At 43.8% G+C, this 25488-nt stretch overlaps 1 protein-coding gene across 1 annotated transcript in view; it reads left to right on the plus strand.

Annotated features, from left to right (window-relative positions):
• Positions 1 to 25488, plus strand: part of ACMSD (aminocarboxymuconate semialdehyde decarboxylase) — a 739737-nt gene that overhangs the window by 708778 nt on the left and 5471 nt on the right. The window contains exon 9 of the mRNA XM_069221357.1: positions 9791 to 9889. Within this exon, the coding sequence (XP_069077458.1) occupies positions 9791 to 9889 (99 nt within the window). The remainder of the gene's footprint in view (positions 1 to 9790; positions 9890 to 25488) is intronic.

The raw sequence follows: 25488 nt of genomic DNA on the forward strand, positions 1-25488 counted from the left end.
TTGAAACAATTCCTTTCTAATGGTTTTTCATAATTTTGACATTGTATAAAATGTTTACAATAAGTTTTGGTTTTGTTACAGATTCATTTAAAGAGTTATTTAATTTCTATTTTCATGATGAGCAAGATCTCAAACATTTTAAGAAATTAGGCCCATATTTATGAAATGTTTACACCACCTTAGCGACATTTTTTTTATGCTAAAGCGGTGCAAACCTAACTCCAAATTTATATTTTGACGATAGACCCGTCTAACGTCAAAATATCGAAGTTAGCGTAATTTTTCGGGAGCACCAATCCACCTTGTGTCTCATTGTTACAAAGAGATGCAAGGTAGGCGTTCTGTTCCTAAAAATGACGCTAGCCCACTAGCACCATATTTAACCTCCTACCCTAAAACCACGCACACCTAGAAAGGGGACCCAAAACATTACGCTATGGCCGATTGGCGTCAAAATTTAATGCCTGGTCAGACCAGGCGTTAAAGTGCAGTTAGGCACATTTCTTTGGAGAAACATCTTGGGATTCCACCATTGTGTCCCTATTTTGGGCACACAGATGCCGACCACAACCCCAAGCATCACCCCCACCCACACTACAGGGACACTACAGGTGGAGGGAGCCTATCCCAGATAAGTTAAGGTAAGTATATATGGTCTAATATTATGATCCACTGGGGGCCGCTTACATGTGGCCCACTGGCTGGCACTGGGTATGTTGGGGTTGCCCTGGGGACACTGGTCCCCAGTGTGGGCATTTGAGTTGTGGTAATGACTCCTGTCTATACCTAGACAGGAGAGATATTTTGGCTGCTTGTGCATGAAAAAATGACGTTAGGCTGACCAGCGGCCTTTATTTTGCTGCTAACCTGCCTAGCTCAATTTTTTCTACCGCCGTCCAGCCCTGTCTAGCATAATTTTTCATGACACTAGCCATTCCTTAGTGTCATTGTGTGTCATTTTATAAATATGGCACACAGATGACTCTAAGGAATGGCATTAGCTGACATTAAGGCCCATATTTATACTTTTTGACGCAAACCAGCGCCGGCGCTGATTTGCGTCAAAAAATTTACCAACGGTTAACGCCATTCCTACGCACCATGCGGGCACCTTATTTAAGGATTGACATTAGCCGGCGCTGCGGGCTGGTCAGAGTAAAAAACAAGCATTTTCAATGCAATGGGTCTCGCATTGGTTCGAGTTAGAGCTATTAGCATTGTAAAGCAAAAAAACGCAGCGCGATCGCGCTATGTAAAATGCAGAGCGATCGCGCTGCTGGAAAATAAACAGACAAAGTACTCCGGACTCCAGGCTGAAAACATTGAGCCTCGTATGTTTTTGGTACTTTACCGGTGCTGTGTAGGTGGGCTAAACACCGTAAAAGGCATGACATATGCATGCCTTTCACAAATGAAAGCAAGCGGATTTTAAAAGGCAAGCCCATGAACCAATGTAAGTGACTGACGTGGCATGGGCGTGGTTTTAAGCCCAAAGAGAGATAACAGAATGGACGGAGCACTTTGTGCTCACCCATGAAAATGACTCAAACCAGGCAGCACCGGCGTAGGGGAAATTGGGGGTTGTGCATCAAAAAATGGTGCAAGTCAGGTTTGAGTAAAAAATCATGGCTCAAACCGGACTTGCGCCATTTTTTGACGCACAACCCCCATTGAAATGACTCCTGTCTTAGGAAAGATAGGAGTCATGCCCCCTTGCCCAATGGCCATGCACAGGGGACTTCTGGTATACAGAGTATATAAATATGCCCCAAAGTTTTTTGACGAACAACTGCGCTAGCACAGTCATTTTTTATAAATATGGGCCTAAGAGTATGAAAGGGCATTCTGCTGGACCCTTTCAAACAGAAAGCGTGGTCCCGGGACACTGAAATTGATAATCACTGAGTCAGAAGGGTGCAGCATGTCCTGAATGTATGTACAAGAAGGCGGTGGTTGGTCGAGCATGGCTGAATGTGTCTCAATGTAGCAGTGGGCAACAGAAACATAGAAGAAAAAATTGTGTTGTTATCCTGCGAAATGATTATTGTTCATGTGAGGTTTGAATCTTCAAAAATCAATAAAATGTGTTCTGAAAAAGAAAGAGAATCACCTGAATCTTCATCGCTTCTGCTGCGTTCCTCAGTTGGCATTGCGTTGCTCAAATACATTTAATACATCTCAATCCATTGCTCTCATGAGCCACATCACAGTTCCTTGCTTTCAGCACGGGCATCCATGAGCAAGTTGTATCTCAGCAAACTCATACTCCTTGCACCAAAACCCAATGCAATCTGAAGATGACAAGGTCCTTGGGAGGAAGGAATCCATCAGCATTGCAGTAATCCCACCTCAGGGGCACTGATGCTGCCAGCTGCACCTGCCAGGGCAGAACTGACTGATTCCCAAAGGAGAAGAAAGCGAGTAGCTGATGAACCTGCCTTGTTTCCCTGGAATTACTTCAGAGGATTTCCCTGAAATGACCCTAAGAAATTACTAAATGTAGTAAGTGTTCTGCACCAGCTTGACGTCCCAGGACCTGATGGCTGAGGCAGCTGGCAGGCAACTACTTGGTCTGATGTTCCCACTTCATAGCCTTTGAAGAAAGACTGTGCAGTCCCCACCTTCAGCTGCTAATGCCGCCTGACACATGACGCAGCCTCAGGAGAGAAGGCTAGCACCCCATTAAGGCCCATATGTATACCTTTTGACGCAAACCAGTGCGGGCGCTGGTTTGCGCTAACATTTTTACCGCCGGCTAACGCCATTCCTACGCGCCATGCGGGTGCCTTATTTAAGGAATGACGTTAGCCGGCGCTGCGGACTGGTCAGAGTAAAAAAAGATGACTCAAACCAGGCAGCGCCGGCATAGGGGAAAAGGGGGTTGTGCGTAAAAAAATGGTGCAAGTCATGATTGAGGCAAAAATCATGCCTCAAACCAGACTTGTGCCATTTTTTGACGCACAACCCCCATTGAAATGACTCTTGTCTTAGAAAAGACAGGAGTCATGCCCCCTTGCCCAATGGCCATGTCCAGGGGACTTCTGTCCCCTGGGCATGGTCATTGGGCACAGTGGCATGCAGGGGGCCCAAATTATGCCCCCCTATGCCACTTTAAAAAACAAAATACTTACCTGTACTTACCTGGGATGGGTCCCCCCATCCATGGGTGTCCTCCAGGGGTGGGTGAGGGTGGCAGGGGGTGTCCCTGGGGGCAGGGAAGGGCACCTCTGGACTCCTTCCATGGTCAGAGATACCCAAGATTTACACTAATGTGGCTCAAGGAGCAAATTTTTGCTGTGCCATATTTACAAAATGGTTCATTGCATGCCTTGTACCACTATGCAGTCCCTTGCGGCACATTATGCCTGAACCAGGGATAATGTATGCAAGGGGGGGCGTTCTGGTGTTAGGAGGCCCCAAAAAATGGTGCAGTGAAATCTACAAGATTTCACTGCACCATTTTTGGCGTCATTTCTAACGCCTCCACAAAGCAGGCATCAAGGTGATGAACCCATTTTAATCAAGGGGCCTCCTTGCACACTGCTAAACTAGAGTGAACATTTTTGACGCTAGTGCAGCAAGGCGCCTCAGTCGCGTCAAAAATGTTGACGCTATTATACAGCACACCCATGGTGTTGTTAGGTGGGGCAGGGGTGATGCAAGAAAACTGCTGCATTAGCACCGATGTGCCAGTTTCTTGTAAATATGCCCCAAAGTCCCTCCTGCAAGTATCGCCCAAACTACCAGCAGGGCAACACAGTTATCCAGAAGTGGCAGCACAATCTTCCCACTCAAAACAAGAATGCCTGACACCAGTAGGAAGACCTACACAAATCTTTGGACACGTCATCAACAGCAACTACAGTTTTAAGAAAGTTACAAAACTTGCAATCGCCGTATCACCACTGGCATGCACGTCAAAGACATTGAGGTCCAAGCCAAGAAAGATGCCCAGATACTCGTTCGTTATGAATGGCACCATGTCTACAATGGACTTCCAAGGGATGACTATCATTGAGTTAGTTTGTAAGTAATTTGTTAACATGGACTTTAACAGTCAGATTAGAAGGCAATTCTCATTCTTAGGGAACCACTGACAGAACAGTAACAGTAGTGAATTTGGTTCTGCTCGTTTGAGGAGTGCACAAAACATCAAGGTGACCACACAACAGACAATGAAGCTTGACACCTGTCATCATGTCCCACGACCTATCTCCCCTGTCTTTGGAATTGCCAGTCAAAAATGCATGAATGACTTATGTGATATTGGTCAGAAGTGGCTGATTCTATACTGTCACCTCTGGGGATTATTTAGAGCAAAGTCATAATATTGCGCCTACATGGCTCTTGTAGTTTTATGCACAATCTGTGCATGTAAGGTTAAGTGTAGTAGCTTTAAATTCGTAGTTTCAGGAATATGTGTACTCTGCCGCAGATTTGCATAGTTGCAAGGGAGCATGCCATGTGTGCCTGAACTGTGACATAAATCAACATTTGTTTTTTGTGAACAGCATATGGTGATAAACATAACCACAATTTTTTATATATTTCCACTTGTGCCTTTTTCCCAAATGTGTTTTACCGTTTCTTAATTGGAACTATTACATTTGCTATTGTGCACTGCTCTCAAATGGGGTGTACATGGATGAGGATGCAACACTGTTTCGGTAATTCCTTCCTCACCTACTGTAGTGCTCTCTTCTTCACCTGCCTAGATACACATTGGGCTGAAAAGACAAGGATCTCCCATCCTGATATGTCCATGTCGTGCTTTAGTTTCACCGCTTGCCTCAGAATCGGATTGCGGAAATCTTCATCCCTAAGTGTCACAATAAATGTGCCACCATCACTAGCACCTGTGGAGCCAGAGAACCTAGACCATGCCAGTTGTAGCATAAGCGGGGAGAATCCCCTGTTCTCCACTTAGGCACTGTGTGTGTGTGCTTCCACAGTACTTCCACGGAGACCTTAAGGCCCATATTTATACTTTTTGACGCTAAACTGCGCTAACGCAGTTTAGCGTCAAAAAATTTAGCGCCGTCTAACGCCATTCTGAAGCGCCATGCGGGCGCCGTATTTATGGAATGGCGTTAGCCGGCGCTAGCAGACCGGCGCTGCCTGGTGTGCGTGGAAAAAAACCACGTAGACCAGGCAGCGCCGGCGTAGGGGGAAAATGGCGTTAGGGCGTCTTAAAATGGGGCAAGTCAGGTTGAGGCAAAAAAATCGCCTCAACCCGAATTGCGCCATTTTTTTCGACGCCCAGACGCCATTTAAATGACTCCTGTCTTAGTAAAGACAGGAGTCATGCCCCCTTGCCCAATGGCCATGCCCAGGGGACTTATGTCCCCTGGGCATGGTCATTGGGCATAGTGGCATGTAGGGGGGCACAAATAAGGCCCCCCTATGCCACCAAAAAAAAATAAAAAATATAAAAAATTATACTTACCTGAACTTACCTGAATGTCCCTGGGGTGGGTCCCTCCATCCTTGGGTGTCCTCCTGGGGTGGGCAGGGGTGGCAGGGGGGGTCCCTGGGGGCAGGGGAGGGCACCTGTGGGCTCATTTTGAGCCCACAGGCCCCTTAACGCCTACCCTGACCCAGGCGTTAAAAAGTGGCGCAAATGCGGGGTTTTTTGACCCGCCAACTCCCGGGCGTGATTTTTGCCCGGGAGTATAAATACGACGCATTTGCGTCGCCGTCATTTTTTTAGACGGGAACGCCTTCCTTGCATCTCATTAACGCAAGGAAGGCGTTCACGCAAAAAAATGACGCTATTTGCCCATACTTTGGCGCTAGACGCGTCTAACGCCAAAGTATAAATATGGCGTTAGTTTTGCGCCGAATTTGCGTCGAAAAAAACGACGCTAATTTGGCGCAAACGGAGTATAAATACGGGCCTAAGTATTTCAGTATATCAGGTCACGGTTTGAGTTTTATAACTGTAACAATGTGCAAACATTTTCTGTTACCCCCTCATTTGGACGTGTTCATATTGGACAGATATATTTAAGGATTTTCATTTGCCATTCATTACCCCAACACTCTATGTTGCATCCTTTTTACTAAAGTGTTGGAGAATTACCAATCGTTAGGCAGTTACGATGGTGAGAGTGAATAATGTGTAATTCGGCAGGTCATTCAATCAAGCAGTCATTATTCTTTGTTATGCTTTACTTAAGCTACTAGAATAAGTTTATTAAGAAAAAAGTAGTCACAGCTATCACCATTTGACAGAAGTAGCTTTATGACAAGGTGGGAACAGTGGCTGGAGTCTATTACCACTTGAGAAGACGCAGAACCCAGCAACTTGCTGAAGTACGCAGCCTGGACCAGGACTACCGCAAAGAAGGAGAATATTTTTTTTTGAGAAGCAGCAGATATGTCCAGTATGACTAGTGAACAAGCGATGAAGATTTGCTGGTTGGATAAGTGGCCCAAAAGACACATTCTGGACTGCATCCAGAGAACACTGGAGCGGCAAACAAGTATCCATACAGCGGTGTCCCCATTGCCATTGGCTGTTCTTCATTATTGCTCAATTGGCTGTTGCTGTCCCACTGGAATTTCCCAACCATCCTTCTCTATGAACTTCAAGCTAGTTCTCCAAGTCATGTTATATAATATGCCTCACTATCTCTGATTTCCTAAGATACAGATTGTTTGACCTTTGCCAAAACTAGTTGCGACATGCTTGCTTCGTTTCCCCATGTGATGATTGCTATTGTTTACACGCACATATAAATGTCTATGTCCAACACGTGGTATGTCTTCTCCATTCTTGTGCTGTATCATGCTGTGATTCTTTAGTTTTATTCTTGGGAGATCTCACACTGTACCAGCACCGTGTTCATTATCGCCTGCCTTGTCCATGCAGGTGATGGTGCCAACCCATTAAAGCAGTGACTGTTCCCGCCTATACCCCAGCCACACAAGTCGAAGAATTATAACACAGCTGATATAAAAACAATGCTGACTTTCACAGGGCTTTTGAATTTCTAAAACATTGATATCACTGTTTTCATGTGTTAGAGGGGGGCTTTCAGTACCCACAAGAAAAGATCTGCTGCATCATCGTGTTGAGCTGCATTTTTCACAATGCGGCAACCAGATGCAACCTGCCTCTAAGTAATGAACGAACCACTGCTCAAAGGTAATGGAAGTGGTGATGACACAGTAGAACTGCAAATAGACATTGGACGCAGGGAAGGTACAGATGTATGCAACAGACTCATTAGAAACCTCTATAAATAACGTTTATTTTATAGGAATACGTATATAGTTTGAACTGGTCAAACTCCTCTCTGTAATGTTACTATTCCTTTTGTTGAACCTGACATTGCACAGAAAACAGTGTGCATTTGTGTTGGCGCATGTGATCACTCTGTACCGTGTTCTCAGCAATTGAGACATTTTGTAATAATTGTGTTTTAACAAATCGTTTCTCTTATTAACATATTAGAATACAAAAGCTCACACAAGAAAATGAAATAACATGAATAAAGAGCAAACAGATCGCTGTCGTGAGCATAAAACTTAGCAGAACACTCCAAACGTTCTAAAGAAGTTGTGATGATCTAACAAACTGCACTAGTTTCCAGGTTTTTACTGGTAACAGGACTATGGGTTTAAGGCACACAACGTGTACTCCGCGTTGAAGCAGCTGTGAGAACAGGCATTTGATCTTCATATGAGGATTTAGTAACCAGTAAGCCTTCATCAACATATATTACAATTTACTGACCTGGTCATATATTGTATTTAAGGCCTCAATGTTGCTTTAGCATCATGCATGCATGGATTTGTGCTAACTGTTTGGAGTGCATTTTGTCTGTAGAGTCTTGATTTTTCTATTATTAATAGTGTAGAGTATTTTTATTTCAGTCTTCATGCCAATCATTTTTTATCAGTGCAGTGTGGAACTTGAGGCTCCTATTTAATGGCAGAACATATTTTCTTGCAATTTTGTCTTGCTAAGGTGCTGCATCACATTAGCAGACACTGTGTATGCATAGGTATCTTTCAAAGGAATTGCTCTGGTGTCTTAGGCAATACCCTCACACATTGGGTACAGAATAATATGTTCCTGTTTGTGTCCTGTGGACTTGTTAGCTGGACTGCTGTGGATTTACTCTGCAATGGTGTCTTTGAAGCATCGGGTGGACCACTTACCATAGTAAGAGCCTCAAACTGGGTTTGCGTTCTTGCAATGTCCGAGTGAGGCTTGTCTGCACCTTGCTTTTTCTCAAATTGTCTTATGAGTCCACATTGGTTGTGGTTTTTACTTCCACGTCCTCAGTAACGACGCCTGTAATGGGGCAGTCGTGAAATAACAAGTGAAATCCTTACATGGTTAACACAATTTACAATCCAATGGTGATTGATTTTACATTTGGCAAACTAGTTAGTGTAAGTAGGTGAAAGTACAACACTTAAGTTAGGGAGAAGAAGGATATTATGCATGTTCTCCGTGGACAAAAGTGATAATAGTGTAGTAATACATAGTGCCAGCATAGTTTTCACACGTGTCCACCTGTATACCCCCTGATGTCCACGGTAGTCACTACTCTCTCCTGAACAGTGGCGAGGCTGAGACCCTCTGTGGAGCCACAACCCAGTCCTGTACATTGCAGATCGCGCCATCTTTTCCTACAGTGCTCTGCATATCATTTCACTACTCTCACTGCCTTCACTGGAGGCAAATCCAGAGTCAGTGAAAGAGAGGTGCAGAATAGGACTTAATATAAATCACAGAGAAACTGAAAGCGAAGTACAGATGGGGATGAAGAAAATGCAAAGCAGCATGCAGATTCTGAAAGAGACAAGGATAGAAATATCAAGACAAGCACAGATGGAGTGAAAGAGAAAGGCGCAGAGACAAGGAGAAACACTCCACCTGGAGGTCGGATTCCATTTACCCTCTATTTGCTCATTTAGGGACAGATGTAGGAAAGTTTTTGCACTTCGCAAACAGCGAATTTCGATGTTTTGAGACGTGCAAAAACCACATTGTGATGCCCAATCTCAGTTTTGCGAATCGGTAACCTGGTTACGGACTCGCAAAACGGGACTGCGAGTCGCAATTAGGAACGGGTGTTCTCCTTCCAAATTGCGAGTCCCAGCGCGATGCTGCATTGCTTTGTGTCCCACTGGTGGTAACCCATTCACAAAAGGGAAGGGGTCCCCAGGGGACCCCTTCCCCTTTGTGAATGGCATGGAAAACATTTTTTCAGAGCAGGCAGTGGTCCTAAACGTTGAATTTTTTCATTTTGTAATGCATCTCGTTTTCCTTTATGGATTTAAAAAAAAAAAATATTAATGAGGTGGGCCTTTGCCTTGCGAGTTGCAGATGGTGTCAGGGACACCATCCTGTATCCTGAATTGCGACTCGCTAGGGCCTGGAATTTCGTACATCTGGCCCTAAATTCCTCTCGCCAAATCTTACTAGACACCTGACAGAAACTTATTTTTGATGCTCTTTGTTTCTTCGTCTATAGTAGAATGCTGTTTCACTCCTGGGGGTGAATTTTTAATTTGTGGAAGATGGTGACATCAAAAAGTTAAAGGTGTTTTCATACTTTTTAATACATTTTAAATACGTCAAAGATCCACATAGAGATTTGGAAAAAATAAAGCTAAAAAGCGGTTATGTTAATAACATATCTAAAATTAATCAAACTACATTTTAATAATACACCTTGCTAAAATGTAACTCATGAATATAAGACTATGTCTAAAGAGATTATACTTTAAAACTTGTCTGACCCCTAATATATATTTTTTTAATTTCTAGGATAATGTAATTCTAGGCACAGATTACCCTTTCCCTCTAGGGGAGCAAGAACCTGGAAAACTGATTGATTCAATGGATGCATTTGACAAAAGACAAAAGGTATGTATGCTTTCACTGCTCTCAAAAAGATATGGCTATGTCTTATTGTCACTCTACAAAAGAACTTTACATGGATTGTTTAGACATTTCAAAAATGGAAAGTATCTATAGCTAACGAGTTACAGTGAAACATTAGGGGCACACAAAGTGCAGTGCCACTTTTCTTGCACTCCTCAGCAACCCACTAACACCACTGTGTGCACGCTCTACTTAAAATAAAGTGCACCATGGCAATAGTTACGGGACTAGCGTCAGAATTTTTTACGCTAGTCCAGCACTTTGCAGGATTAGTGTTAAAAATTCTGACACTAATTCTGCAAAGCATCCAGAGGCCCATTGTAACCAATGGAAGTCTAATTTTAATGCCTGCTCTGAGCAAGCGTTAGAAGTGCCAAAAAATGCCACAAGGAAATCTCTTGGATTTCTTAGCACCATTTTTTCAGCCCCCCTAACGGGGGAACGCCCCCATTGTATACATTATGCCTGGCGCAGGCATAATGTAGCACAAAGGGTTAAAAAATTGTACAATGCATGCATTTCGTCACTTTGTAAATATGGTGCTGCGTTTTTTGCCTTCTAGCGCCTACTAAAAATGACGCTAATGTGATGTTCAAATGGCGCTAGGGGGTCTTAAATATGCCCCTAATTTTGTTAATTCTTGCAAGTTTTTCAAGTATAGTCAAATGAGGTGAGCTTGTCATAAAGCAGTGCAAAGCTGGAACAAGTTTTGTCTCGATGCGTATCCTAAAGCCTTCTAGGAATTCCATCAGAAATACATTAAAACGGTTTTAATGACAAATAATTTGCTGATATGATGGTTCAGCACAACAAGGAATCATCCTGGTTTACTCTTTACAATGATAGATGGCTAAATCTACACAGAGGGTACTGGTGTTAGTAGCTGCTAAGGAAAAATAACCTACTTCACAGAGAAGACATGATTGTGCAAATTGGTAACCCAGAAGGCAACTTTGATATTCAGTCACCTTAGGATGAGAAAAAACATTATTTAATTTTGTCTTCTTGCACCATTCATCTTTTGCTGACATATATTGAATTGCAATTTTTAAGGCCTTTTAAATTTACAGTAGATTTACATGTGTCGATTTAGGGTATGCCAACCTTTCAGGAGATACACTAGTCATTTTGGGGCATATTTATACTCTGTTTGCGCCAGAATTGCGTAGTTTTTTTGACGCAAATCCGACGCAAAACTAACTCCATATTTATACTTTGGCGTTAGACCCGTCTAGCGCCAAAGATCTTGGAGTTTGCGTCATTTTTTAGCCTGGACACCTACCTTGCGTTAATGATATGCAAGGTAGGCGTTCCCGTCTAAAAAATGACTCCGAGGCATGTGCGCCGTATTTACACTCCCGGGCAAAAATGACGCCCGGGAGTGGGCGGGTCAAAAAAGAATGATGTCCAGACATTTTAGCGTCATTTTTTAACGCCTGGTCAGGGCAGGCGTTAAGGGACCTGTGGGCTCGGAAGGAGCCCAGAGGTGCCCTCCCATGCCCCCAGGGACACCCCCTGCCACCCTTGCCCACCCCAGGAGGACACCCAAGGATGGAGGGACCCATCCCAGGGAACTTAAGGTAAGTTCAGGTAAGTATTTTTTTTTTTTTTTTGGGTGGCATCGGGGGGCCTGATTTGTGCCCCCCTACATGCCACTATGCCCAATGACCATGCCCAGGGGACATAAGTCCCCTGGGCATGGCCATTGGGCAAGGGGGCATGACTCCTGTCTTTGCTAAGACAGGAGTCATTTAAATGGGGGTTGGGAGTAAAAAAAAATGGCGCAAATCGGGTTGAGGCGAAAATTTTGCCTCAGCCTGACTTGCCCCATTTTTTGACGCCCAAGCTCCATTTTCCCCTACGCCGGCGCTGCCTGGTGTAAGTCATTTTTTTTGACGCACACCAGGCAGCTCCGCCGGCTAACTACATTCAATAAATAAGGGGCCCGCATGGCACTTTCGAATGGCGTTAGCCGGCGTTAAATTTTTTGACGCACAACTGCGTTGGCGCAGTTGTGTGCCAAAAAGTATAAATACGGCCCTTAGGCCCGTATTTATACTTTTTTTAGCGCCGCATTTGCGCCGCTTTTTGACGCAAAACGGCATAAACCTACAAAATACAATGGTATTTTGCAAGTTTGCGCCGTTTTTGCGTCAAAAAACGACGCAAATGCGGCGCAAAAAAAGTATAGATACGGGCCTTTGTGTTTACCTCTGGACCACTGTGTTTGTAAGATCAGTAAAATATAGCATACCTATGCACAATCCGAATGAACACTGAGAAAAATACTGATAACACAGCTACATGTCTCTTTCTAAGGTACATCTGCTGCAGAAGTGATAATGACAGAAGTGAAGTAAATATTTATTGTTCTTTCTAATCTTACAATACGTAATTGAACCGTAGAATGGGTCTATACAACAATAGTGACGGCTAAATATGCATGATTAAATATAAATCTACTTGCTAACTTCATATACTTGGTTAAAAGTACTACTAAGAACAAAGTAATAATGTCACAGAAGCAGTTTATTGGCCTATGGTAAAAAGAGCAGGCACCCAACAATACACATTTCTTTAGCCGGCACAGCTTAGCCCAGAGCACATAATAAAAACCATTAAGCATGCAGACATATGAGTTACTTTATGAGGCTGGTTAAAAGGGAATATGCATAGTGTTGAAGACAGAACCTAAAACGCAAAGCAGATCTACAAAATATAGTGAAAAGGGCAAGTGATGGGCTATGCAAGAATCTGAAAGGATCATGGTTTGACCCCAAAGAACGTAGACATCAGATCAGAATAAAATAAAGTGGTCTGGTTGAATAAGACAATGTAACGCGCAGCTCGTTATTCTCTTAACGAACCGAGCAGTTGTCTGGATTTTGATTATTTTTTGCATTTGACTACTGTGAGATATATGGCAAAAAGTGCAAGCGCAGTGCTCTGCAAGTATATTACAGGAAATTCGTTTCACCCCAAAGAGCCTAGAAAGCAAATCGGATTAAAATGACAGATGTGTGTCTCTGTCAATCTGTTTGCACGAGTCTGACCTCTACACAGAAGAAAGCTTGTTGAATCCTAAACATGATAAACGTGCTGTCAACTGCAACACATCTCGAGATGAATGTTAATTCTGCAAACATCTCCGTTGTAATGTGTTAAAAATGATAAATGCATTATCAAAGAATTAATGGTAGTTTGGACAAAAAGAGCACAGGTACTTATTGATTACCTATCGTTCAATTACAATCTGCTTTACTTTGTTCAAAGTGCAACAATGAAGTGCCTTTTTGACAACAGTCAACTTCATGAAGCATTGACGATCATAACTGCGGTCCACAAGCTATCACCAATTCCATCTGGCACTGGATATTTGTTTTATTTTTTTACAAAACTGTCTGTTATGCTTGTGTTAACCAGTAGTCCAGTAGAGTGTGTATGTGTGTGTGTGTGTATATACATATATATACACACATATATACATATGCAACAAAAATATCCTCACTGCTCACAGTAAGATTAGCTAGCTACTCCAGATTCAGCCCAATTGCAATAAAGTTTTATTTTCTTGGCAGAACAACAGACAGACGTGTTTCGACCTCACGCAGGGTCTTGATCACCTGACCATAGGTCCGTTTTCCATGTATTTTAAAGCAGCATGTCACACAGGACGCGACCATAGAAAAAAACAGTGAAAAGACTTACAATTGTGCCAATAACTCTACTACCTATTATTGATCTCACTCAAAAAGAGAAGAGATTTTCTTGCAACACATGTCTTCTCTCCCGTTCAGTGTAACTGTTTATATGTGACTATTCTTAAACTCTCACCTGTTCCACCCAGTAATCCTATAAGGAAATAAATACATTAATTTATTAGTAACACATTCAACTGGTGAAACCGATAAACAAACATCCAATAGATAAGTGTACCTACAAAGAGTCATTTATGAATCATTAATTCACAATTTTCCCCTTTCTTTCAATTTTCAATAATCATGCTTATAAAAGTGTCTTTCCTTTACTTTAAAAACAAAATCAATCCTACAATAAAAATGTTCATCAGATCCAAGACAGGAGAATACATTTCAGCGTAAATTAAAGATGTGAATGCAACTCCTGATCATTGTTCATCCCTTGTGGGATTATACACCCAGCCTGCAAAATGAAATGAGACTCCAATCTGCATAATGCAGAAATGCGATTCCCACTTCTGGAATGTTTAGGAACTGCATCAATGCCAAAATATGTGGCTCATGTCCAGTCTCCATTATGTGCTTCCTGAAAATGCTTTGCTGTACCATAGCTTTGATCATTATTGGTGATGGCCTTTCAATGCTCTAATATATGCTTCTTCACTGGAAAGGTAGTAGATCCTGTGTACCACTTCCCACATGGGCAAACAATGACAAATACTACAAAGTCAATACCACAGTTTATCAATCTAGGGATATGCTTTGATGTTGACGCTCTGTTAGGTGACCTCCTGAATACTATGATTGTGTCTACAGGTATTACACTGACCACATCGGCGAAAGCCTTTCACTTGTTCTAACCAGTTAGCCTTCAGTGGGGAAAGATGACTGTGTACCAACCTATCCATTAGAGAAAGATTTGTTTGATATGTCACCATCGGGGTTCTCCCTAATTTCTTTTTCAGAACAGGGTCTTGTCTGTGGCGACTCCTCCCTTGGGGTGCAGGAGCGTCGCCCCCCACCAGCAGTGCAGCTGCAAAACCTTTATCAGAAAACCATCATAAACCCTGTTTATGATGGTTTTCTGGTAAGGGGCGGGGCCAAGGGGTGACATGCACTGAGGGGGAGTGCAAACTTCCCCCTCAGAGTGCATGTGTGTGTAGGCTCTCTCCAGCCCAGCGACAGATCCCACACAGGCTCCCAGTCTGCCTGGGAGCGTCCACCCTGGGCACTCCCAGCCAGTCCTGATGCTGCTCTGAGCAGCATCAAGATTGGCGCAGGGCAAGCTGGGAGCCTGTGCCTGCAGCGCCAGCAAGGAAGCAGCATTGGAGAAGGTAAGTGTGTGTTTTTTTAATGTAATATATATTTCCTCCGGGCCGCCCCCCCCGCGCGCCACCCCATCCCTTCCGAGCCTGCTAGCCACTACTGGGTCTTGTGTCAAGATACTCCATCTGTTCTTAAGAATGTGTCTGAACTTCCCTGGTTGGATGTTGTACTTGATTATTATCAAAAAAAGAGAGGGATTGGGAGAATCATGGTCCAGTGTACAGTCTCCCATAACTCATATACATAAATGAAGGTGGTACACTGTTCCAAAAACAATGAATTCATACAGGGCAGAGGAAAGTCAGTAGATTCTGGAGAGCCCTCACACACCCAATAGGATGTCAAGGACGAGGAGACTGCCCAGTGATGAAGCTTTTGGAACAGTGTACCACCTTCATTTATGTACTTGATTATTAACCTTACTGGGTCATCCCCTTCTGGTTCTTCTTTTCCAGGGCGAGGGGGTTGGAACAGAGCATCTTGCCTTCTTACATTATATGCCTTTAAACTAGCCTGTTTCAAGGCTTTGTTGGGATAATTTTTTGCTTGTAGTCTTTTTCACATCTCACCCTTGTTATTTTGAGTTGTTCCTTTCAGCCCAAAGGTACTCTCTATAGGGGATGCTCCGCCTGAAACTCAGAGGATGACAACTAGCAGCATCCAAGACAGAATTCCCTTCTGTTTGCTTTCTGAATAATTCAATATTTATTAGTCCATCTAAAACAGTGAGTTCTAAATCAAGAAATTACATACTGGCGTTCACCAATAGGTAGTTATAGTTAGGACCTAATTTCCACAGAAAGAGCATTTTTTGTTTTGCCAATTTTGCCAATAACTTTTGCACCGCATTTTCACAAAAGTTTCAAACTTATAGTTTTATCAGCTCAGCTGCTGTCTTGAAGGTTTTGGTGTGATTGGCGCGGGGTTCGAGAAAAATGGGGGGTTCCAAAACATGTTTTCCCCATTCATTTTTTCATGGGTTCTTTAGACACGTCTACAGCCCAAACCGCTGAATGGAATTATACCACTTGCACCAAATTTTGCAGAAATCTGTTCTGCAGATTGTGCTTTTTGTGATTTGGTATAAATCTGTTCAGTAGTTTTGGAGAAATAAGAGTTTCAAAAATATAAATATCTAGGGACACTGATCCTCTGTGGATCCAACTGTTCCTGTGCTGATATCTGATTGGCTGCCAACACTCAAACAAATATTTTAAAAAAGCAAAATGGCCAAGGCAGGGACTCCCTGAGCCCCAGCCTTGGTGCAGGAGTCTCCAAGACCCCACCATGGCTAAAAATATTTTTTTTAAAAGCATGGCCTCCCACACTTATCCTTTTGTTTGCCCCTGGGTCAGCCAGTTCCCGGGGGCATTGTGAGGTGCAAAAAGGGAAGGACGGCCCCCTAGTAGGGCTTCTCAAAGCCCTTGGCACTGCCACCTCACTGGGGTACATTAAAATAAGCATGTGAGGAGCCACATGCCCCTTTCCTCCCCAAGACCACCACCTCCCAGGGGCAAAAGAGTAGTTTTAAGGGGGGCAGGCCCATACAGCCTCATCCTCTGGAGCAGGGAGCATCACCTTCCCGGGGATAAATATAAAATTAATGCAGGGGGCCTGTATGCCCCCCCGGAACCCTGGGGACCACCACCTCTACAGGACTAAGTCAAACATTGGATGGGGGATGCGCAGCCCCCCGGTAAAGCCATATATGCCCCCTGGGGACTGCCACACTCCAGGGCCGGCTCCTGCTATGTCCCAAGGTGCCCACCCCTGGGACATAGCTGTTAGCTCTGACTTGGTGGTAGCTTTGACACTTCTTGCCAAGTCAGAGCAAAACTCCGGTTCCAGTGGGCAAGAGCTGTCAAAGTGCTCCTGCCCGATAGAAGCAGAGGTTTTATCTCTTTCCCTGCCCGCAGAGATGTGGGCAGTGGAAGTGATTAAACTGTTGCTGTTGCACATAGGGAGCTGCATGTTTTGCAGCTCCCTGTGTACATGAGCAATGCTGGCTCCCGCAAAAGGCTGGGAGCCAGTTGGGACTCCTGGGTCCTTGAGGCTCCCCCGTGGTCCCTTTGCACAATGGGTGCCCTGAGGGGCACCCTGAAGACATGGCTAAACCCTGCGGGATGGGGCCCCCTTCTCCATTTGTTTCTTCTGCTCTACCTGTGAGAGCAGAATCTATGGTTCTGCCTTTAAATTGCTACAAGTATTCAAATGTGCAAATCACCTGGAAGCTCTGCCCGCTTTGCCCCACACCGGCCACCTTAGTACTAAGTAAAAGTCTGCCCACATTTTGTGCCAGGATGATGGACAGCTTACCAAAGGCCCCCCCCCCCCCGGTGCGTTTGTCTCTGATTTTGGTGGTGTGTTCTTGATGCCGAGATATATGAGGACATCTCAACAAAACAAAGAAGCACTTACGGCATATACATAGGAGGTCTTTGTAGCCTTGTTGGCATCTCTATAGGAAGATTCATGTTATCACATATTTCTACAAAAAGAAGAACCCAGCACAATCATATTGCCAAAAGGCACACAAGGTCACTGATGACATTTCCCTCCATTACGCAGCTGTAGTGTAGAATAAGTACTGGATATTAAGCCAAGGAGGCAGAAAGAACTCCACTTGGGTAGACATTTTGTGCAAAGCTATGGACTCTTTTTGTATAAAAGGGCAGATGGAGTTCCTTTGTGGCAGAGTCACTCACACATCTACTGACATACCCACACATCTAGAGGGACAGGCCCTGTGGCAGCCATGCACAGTGTGGGATTGGATGGTTATGGGGATTGGTCGCAGGGCCGGGCCATCAGCCATGCGCAGGTTCAGTGGTTTTAGGTTGGTTGAAGGGCCTGCCCGCAGGCCAGGTCCTGTGGCCACACCTAGCTGCGCACAGCTGTAGCCATGTGCAGTGTTGGTTGGATTAACGTACAGTAATTGAAATTACTTTATCTAAAAAAAGAAAACGCAATTCACTGAAAAAAAACAAAAGTTACAGGGTCATTATAGTTAGGAAATAAAATTAAAATAACATAGAAGTTCACTTATAAAAACAAAGGTTCCACAGACGTTATAGTTAGGTACTGCATTTACTTGCACAAAACCATAGAAATTTAACAGTTATAGGTAGAGTTATTTCAAGTAACTATAACTTCCGCCCTAAGGTAACTATAACTCACGCCATCACCATGCACTGCTACTTACCCAAAATACTATAGCACTCATGACAACATTTATAACATCAGTAAGAATATCTATGAAACATTAGCAGTCAAATTATTGAACAAAAAACTGTGCATGGTGGGGGCGCAAGTTCTATATATATAAAAAAACATTAGCTGTAGCAGAACCTCCACACTGAGCCCCCCCTTTGATTGATTTTCCTTCATAGTATGCCTCTCCTCTGCTGGGAAAACGCACCGGACATTAGATAACTTTCTTTAATTATTTGAGGCTTCAGAGAAGCATGTGAAAGAAGAGCATACCCCTCAATCCTGTCCAGGGAAATCCAGGACTTCTGGCCTCCCTACGACAGGATCACAGCTTTATCATTCTACCAGAGATGCAAGCATGTCAGATGCACTGTCAGACCCAAGTGGCTCAATGTCACTGCGCCAGGTTTGGGTAGAAGTAAGCTGCACAGCTCAGCATCTGCCTACCTGTGCGATCACAAAGGAACAGCTGTATTATCCAGAAATATAGTCCAATACAACCGCCACACTGGAACGCAAGCAGCGTGTGATGTTCCTGTGCTGGAATGCAGTGAATAGGTCACCATTGCAATAACAGACAGTTTCAACCTCCTGCCTACACCCAGCTGTGCTGCCACAAATCACCTGGCTTTAAAATGGTTAATGTAGCTGCCATTTTTGAAGTCTGAAAAAAGCTGTTGAGTCAGAGCGGAAGCACTATGAAGAAGTCGATAGCTTCAGTAAGTTTTTATGGTGAAGGTTACATGATTCTGACCCAAGTTAGTATTGAAACAAAATGCAATCCCTGTCAAACACAAACTTAGAAGTGTGCCCATGATTGCAAGAGATGATTTGGCTAGTATGCTTCAGGATATGTGTCTATCTGGAGGGATTTAGCCAATTGATACATCTGATTGGTTTTCACTCATATCTTTGGCTTAAAGGAAATTTTCTAAATGGAAGATTTTACGTCATTCTGGTGGACTTGCATCCACTTCCTGTTTGAAACTAAGGTCCTAGACTGTCGGTTGACTTATTTTTTAAACTGGATAAAGGGGGTGAAGGTCTGATCCAAGCCTGATATTGTCCAGTGAAGTTTCAATCTGCTTGGCCAAGAAGTCAATTGTAACCTTATATTTACTACTAACTTCTGGCCAGATCAGAGATTTAAGGCTGTCCCGAGTTGTTCACTTACATTTGTACTAAATGAAGCATGGGCTACCAAAGTATGTCCCAAGAGGCTAAAGGGAAAGCGTTTCTGAGCTGGTGAATTATACTGAGATAAAAGTAAGATAGTGCAATATGCCTTACACTGAACCAGGATCAGCCAAGCTCTTTATTTAAAAGGAAAGGCCCAATGCCATAACTTGCAGTGGCAGGAGCTTAGCCTTAACAATCCGATTGGTGAATAAAATATTGTCCTTTTAATATTTCGGCAATGCGACGAAGATCGAAAATCAACAAATCAGACGTACTTTCCAGGTAAATTAGATGCGTCAAAAGAGCTTCCCTCGACTCGAATCAAAGATATTTGCACAGCTGGAGTGACTCGGACTACGATCCACAAAATTCCCATGTTCTTGTCTCTTTTTTTTACCAGCCGAAAAACATTTGTTTTAGAAACATTGAGAAATCTAAGTTTAATCAGAGACTGAGAACTCAAATCAAGTGTTCCTGTGACGCCCAAACCAGGTTTGTCCTGCAGTACAGGGTCAACTGCGTAATGAAGGCATGACATTCCTTGACCTCACAGATTAACCACAAAGCCTTCTGCTTTTTGCAAGGTTGCTCCCATGTCTGCCTCATGAAGATTAAACAGTAGCTAACCTCGGACAAATCCCTACATAAAGCCTCTATTTGAAGAAAAACATATGCTACAGACCAATTGTCAGCATTTTTTATTCTAACACAGATGGTATGATGCTTTTGATTTTCGCATAAAAAGCCCCATGGCAATTTTTACTTAGCTTTAACCAAAGGAGACCTTCAACGACTCAATCAAAGTAAGTCCTAAAATGTATAAAGCATGCGTAGATGGCCGACTCCAGATTGATAAAAAATGTATCAATTAGCCAAAACTGATATTGGAAGTAAGCTGTCCATTGTCCTACGCCCCAAATGAAAGCCACTCAGATAGTTTTTTTTTTTAGTTTTTTATGTATTTATTTGTTGTTATATAAAAGAAACATACAACAGAAGCCAGCAAAAGACAAGCCCACTGAACAGGAAAACAGAAGTAGTAGAGCATTGGTTCCCAGCCGAGTCCCCGGGCCCGAGCCGTGGACCAGAAGCACCCACAGTGATTCCAGCCAGTGAGCAACATCAGAGTGTTCCAGTACTACTAGAAGAGCCCCATCCACGGCAATGTAGACATGCAAAACATAAATTCAGGAACTTATATCATGAGACTAAGCATTCATTGGGCTAGAAACTAGCACAGAACCAACAGGGTCAGAGAGAGATGAAGTGAGGGCAGACAGAGAAGGGACGCTGGAGCGCACAACATCCAATCAGCTTCATATTGTGGCCACAGCACAGGGGAAGAATGATGGCAATCAGGACCACTCTGCGTGTGGGCACACATATGATGCATACACATCTGCACTATAGAGGCTCCAGAAAAGAGCACAGCGGAGCCCATATATCCAGAGGCCGTGACCCCTCAGGAGCCAACTCCCAGAAAATCATCAATTGCTCTTGGAAATAGGAGGCTTCGCGCAACCAATCAGATCCACGAGTGGCCTGACCCCAACCCCAGCACATTGCAACCCTGCGCTTAGCCATCAGAAGAAGCAGGCCCACCAATCTTGTATGTGTCTGCCGCACCTCATCCACACATCCAAGCAGCGCCAATCTGTAAACCAGAAACCAGAAAACCTTTTTATATACCAGACTTAATAGTTTATCCAAAAAAAGGAACCAATCTTGCTCGGGTAGGACATCAGGCCACAGGTTAAAGCACGTAAAAATTAAAGGGCAGATTTCCAAAATGGGTTTTCTGAGTAGCTTATCAATCTTCTGCACAAGTGCTGAAAGGCAAAGAAGAAAGCGGAGGATTTAGTTTTAATGTAGCAACATATATCTGGGAGAACCACTGTTATTTATCCAAAAAGTAAGGTGTACAGAAATGCCTCTTTTTTGCATGATCACCCCCACAATTCTAGACTTGTGCTGCTGGTTTTTCGACTCTGAGAGTGCACTGAGGCCTGCTAACCAGACTTCAATGCCAGCGTTATACCCTATTACAAAATGTATGTTGAATTGGCTATCTACATTTGGCATAAATTGACTTATGTATAAGTCCCTAGTATACAGTACCGAGGGCACGTTACGGAGAAGAAAATGGCTCCCAGCCTGCCTGTAGCCTGGAAAAGCAGTTTGCTAGTTCGACTTTGCCATTTAAACTAATGGCAAAGGCCCCACTTCCCTCAGCAATATATGTAAGTCTCCCTTAAGGAAGACCTACAGAGTAAGTAGGACATATATTCTTAATTTGCCCTCACAGCAAAACTTCAAAATTGTTGTTTTTGCTGTGTAAGAATTAGTAGCCCCATCAGCTTACACACAGTTACCATGTGACCCCTCAATCCGGCTAACTTCTGAATGGGACTACTAAAATGGGTACTTCGAGGTATCAAATGAATTGTGGCATTAAATCTGACTTGATGCCCAAGTAAAATCTATTGTCATTTTTAATGAAAGGCAACTTTTAGAAAGTTTCCACTCAGTTACACAGTTTGTCCAGTGGCCCCACATAGCTGTTGGCCACGAGACAGCCTTCTGCCGTTTTGGGGAGTAGGGTGAATGACTCTCAGGCTCAGGAACAATACCAGCCTGCTACAGGGAGAGATGTTATTTCCTCCTTGCAGGAAGTCACTCAGGGTGTTGTCCCAAAAGGCAAGCTTCAAAGGTGAAGCCACCTTTGGTGGGCTAATGGTGATCACACTTGTGAAGGTTGGCTCTTTGTTTAGGTATCAACAAAGAAAAGAGGGACCAGGAGTGTTCATGGTCCAGTGCTTTCATTTTTCTTTGGAACAGTGTACCTTTATTCAGTGAGTCTTTGTTTAGGTAGACAGGTTGGCTGCAGGAGCAAAGAGAGGACACCAGTGCTCAAACTGGTTTTCCTGTGGGCATCTAGCCCACAGGTAGGCACATTTGTAGGGTAGGCTACCAAGCTCCTAACATCCAAGTGAGGGTTCCAACATCTTGGGAGTGGGCAGAATAGTGCACCCTAGTATTGTTAGATGCACCCATAACCAGAAGTCATCATAGGCCGGGAGGGATACTGGTAACACAGTGGCTAGTGACTGAATCATCCCCTCCCAGTGCACCTTCTGGGCATGAATATGGCACTTGCACATCGAACCCCAGATCTCAATGCAGTGGGAGAAAGGAATGAAGAATGACTATCCTGCTGACCCTGGACTTGGCAACGAGAGGCTGCACTGTCTGCTTGACTGCAGTTGGCACATCTTGGGCTAGCTAAGAGAGGACAGGCAAACGTCGCTCCGAAGCCCCAGACCAAAGAAGTGACTCCAAGGGTCAGTCTGATGACCCCCTGGAAGCAGCACCAGGGCCATCAAAGCTGAAGTAGCCCAATTATGCAAGTCAGTCAAGCCATTTCTGGAGAATCGCAGCCGACTGCCGCTGGCCAAAAGTTGCACCCCTGTCTGTTGGGCCCAGGAGTGTCATCTGAGTCCAGACTTGTCACCCAAGAGGGACACTAGCCTCCACAAAATAATACCAGTGGACCCGCTGTGGAACGCGACTGGTAGCTCAGCTGCAGCTGGCCTTCTACTGGCTGAAAGAGAACTTTGAGGAACCCTGATCTCTGTGGCCAAAGACACCCTACCTGACCGGTAGACTGAGGAGTAGCCGCAAGTACAGCCCCGTCGACAACACAGCACTCAGAGCATCTGTGAGCATCCTCCATCTCCTGCATCCCCAGCTTTGCGGTCATGAGGTAAAGTTCAGAACTTGATAGGAGAATGGTTTGGTGACGAGGTAACTATCCAAATGCCCCTTGGAGGACCTCCTGACCTTCCTGACTAATTTGTTTGCCCTAGTGGAACACAACTTTTACAAACTTTTTAAAACATTCCAAACTTTACAGTGACCAATACTTGTTTGGGGTTGTGCTTAAAAGTACTGAGATTTACATTTCCTTTGAAAATCAATATCTCTGCAACACTCTGTTGGATTTTGTTTATCTGGACCTCTAGAAATAAATAAAAATATAATCTACTTTAATAAATTGTTGTTGGATTTCATTTGCATTGTGTGACTTTCTTTTTTCTTTGTTTGGTGCTTCTGACTCTCAGGCAAGCGGTGATTTTGTTACTTTGTGATTTTAAGTTGTTTACAATATACTTTAAACATACTGTGATTATTTCCTTTACCTTTTTTTGCACTTATCTTGCTCTCCAGTCCACCATGGTCTTTACCGTTTGTTGTGGAGAGAGCTTACACTTTCAGCTGGCGTTGAGTGTTAGCAGTCTAGCTGCCTGTTTCCAGCCACTATAAAAATCGGATGCTGACACTAATGTGCAGCAGAGGCACCAAAGGCAAAGCAAAGGCAAGCCTGTATGTGCCTGTCTGCATCCGACTGTCAGCAGGATCTAGGACCCCTCCCTTTTTGAAACCAGAAATCAGCTATTCCATCAGAACTACTTATGTCGCTGCTGAATTGTATTCACTCGCAATGCCTGCTGAGGCTCACTGCAGCACTGTATTTCCAAACTAATTAAAAGGTCTAGGTGCTTGCTCACGCTGTAAATTTCACTGTTCCCTTGATGCCCCCAGAGTTGTATATGCAGATACTTGGCTGGAGATTAGCCATCAGGGTGATCTTGTAACTACTTCTCCTGCCTTACCTGGTATCGCTACCTGCTCCTTTCGACCTCAGACGGCAAACTGTTTTAACTGTTTCCTGTCTAATGTCAGGTCCTTACCTGAACACACGACAGAACTCTGGGACTTGTTTTGCACCATATCGGCCGAGATTGGCTTTCTCACTGAAACCTGGTTAAGCCCCACTGCACCACCCACTGTTCCTATCATTTGCTTAGACTAGACAGAGAGGGAAGACCAGGTGGTGGGATAGTCCTCACTTTTACACAGTTAAACTCTCACTAATAGATTTGCTTATCACTAACTGGGTTGAGATATTTGTTTTTAATTTTGAACTCTCCCCAAATGAATACGGGCAAGGAGCTTTAGTGTATTGTCTGCCAGGACCTAAAAAACTGTTCTGTCAGCAGCTTATTGAATTTATCGCGACACATGTTTTGGCATCCCAGCAGTTTCTTTTTCTGGGTGACTTCAACTATCATGGGGAAGACTCCCAAGACATGGAAGTTACACAGCTCATTGCTGACCTAGTGACTATTGGATTAAACCAAAAAGTTACAGGCCCCACCCATGGAGCGGGACATACTTTAGATTTATTTACTAATTCTATTTCCCTGACCTGTGATGTCCCTCAACCTTTGCTCTGGACTGATCATTTCTTTATCAGTTTTCAGTAATCAAATATAAGTGGGTCTAGAACCACAAACAGGTTGAGACTAAGACAACTAGGCATTGGAGGTAAATCCCACCTGATTCCTTTGCTAAGACCCTCAATCCCCCTACAATGTCGATAGTTTCTGACATCTGCCCTCTCAAGATTTCGGCATCTCTATCTAACCAGCTCACCCCTGCAGTCTGCGCCATGTTTAATTTATCCATTAAATATGGGAAAATTCCATCAACCTGGAAAGCGTCGCAGGTCATACCGATCCGAAAGAAAATTAATTTGTCGCTGACCGATCTTTCCAACTACTGACCTATCTCCATGCTCCCCTTACTGGGTAAGCTTTTGGGAGGCCTGATGAATTAGCAACTTATGGTGTACTTAGAAGTGAATAAGCTTCTGGACCCATCACAATCGGGGTTCCAGCCTTTTCATACCACGGAGCCAGCCCTAGTGACTGTCACAGAATACGTAAGAAGCTCCCTTGATGCAAACAGTCCAGTTTTGCTCGTGTTGCTAGAACTGTTCGCAGCATTCAACATTGTGTCGCATCCCAGATTGCTTCAAAGGTTCAGGGAGGTTGGAATCCATGTTACAGCCCTACAATGGTTTGAGGATTTTCTCACCAATAGAACACAGCGCATCACCCTTGGTTATTTTAACTCCCACACCATCCGGCTTGACAAAGTGTCTCAAGGGTTGTGCCTCCACCCTACGCTGTTTAACATCTATGTGGCACCCCTTGCCAAGACTGTTAAAGCATTTGGCTTTGAATTACACTCTGATGCAGGCAACAGACAGTTATTATTCTCGTTTGATAAAGATTTGAGTGATTTGAGGACTGAGAGCCATTA

Source organism: Pleurodeles waltl, chromosome 3_1 (assembly GCF_031143425.1).
Source record: "Pleurodeles waltl isolate 20211129_DDA chromosome 3_1, aPleWal1.hap1.20221129, whole genome shotgun sequence".
Classification (NCBI taxonomy): domain Eukaryota; kingdom Metazoa; phylum Chordata; class Amphibia; order Caudata; family Salamandridae; genus Pleurodeles; species Pleurodeles waltl.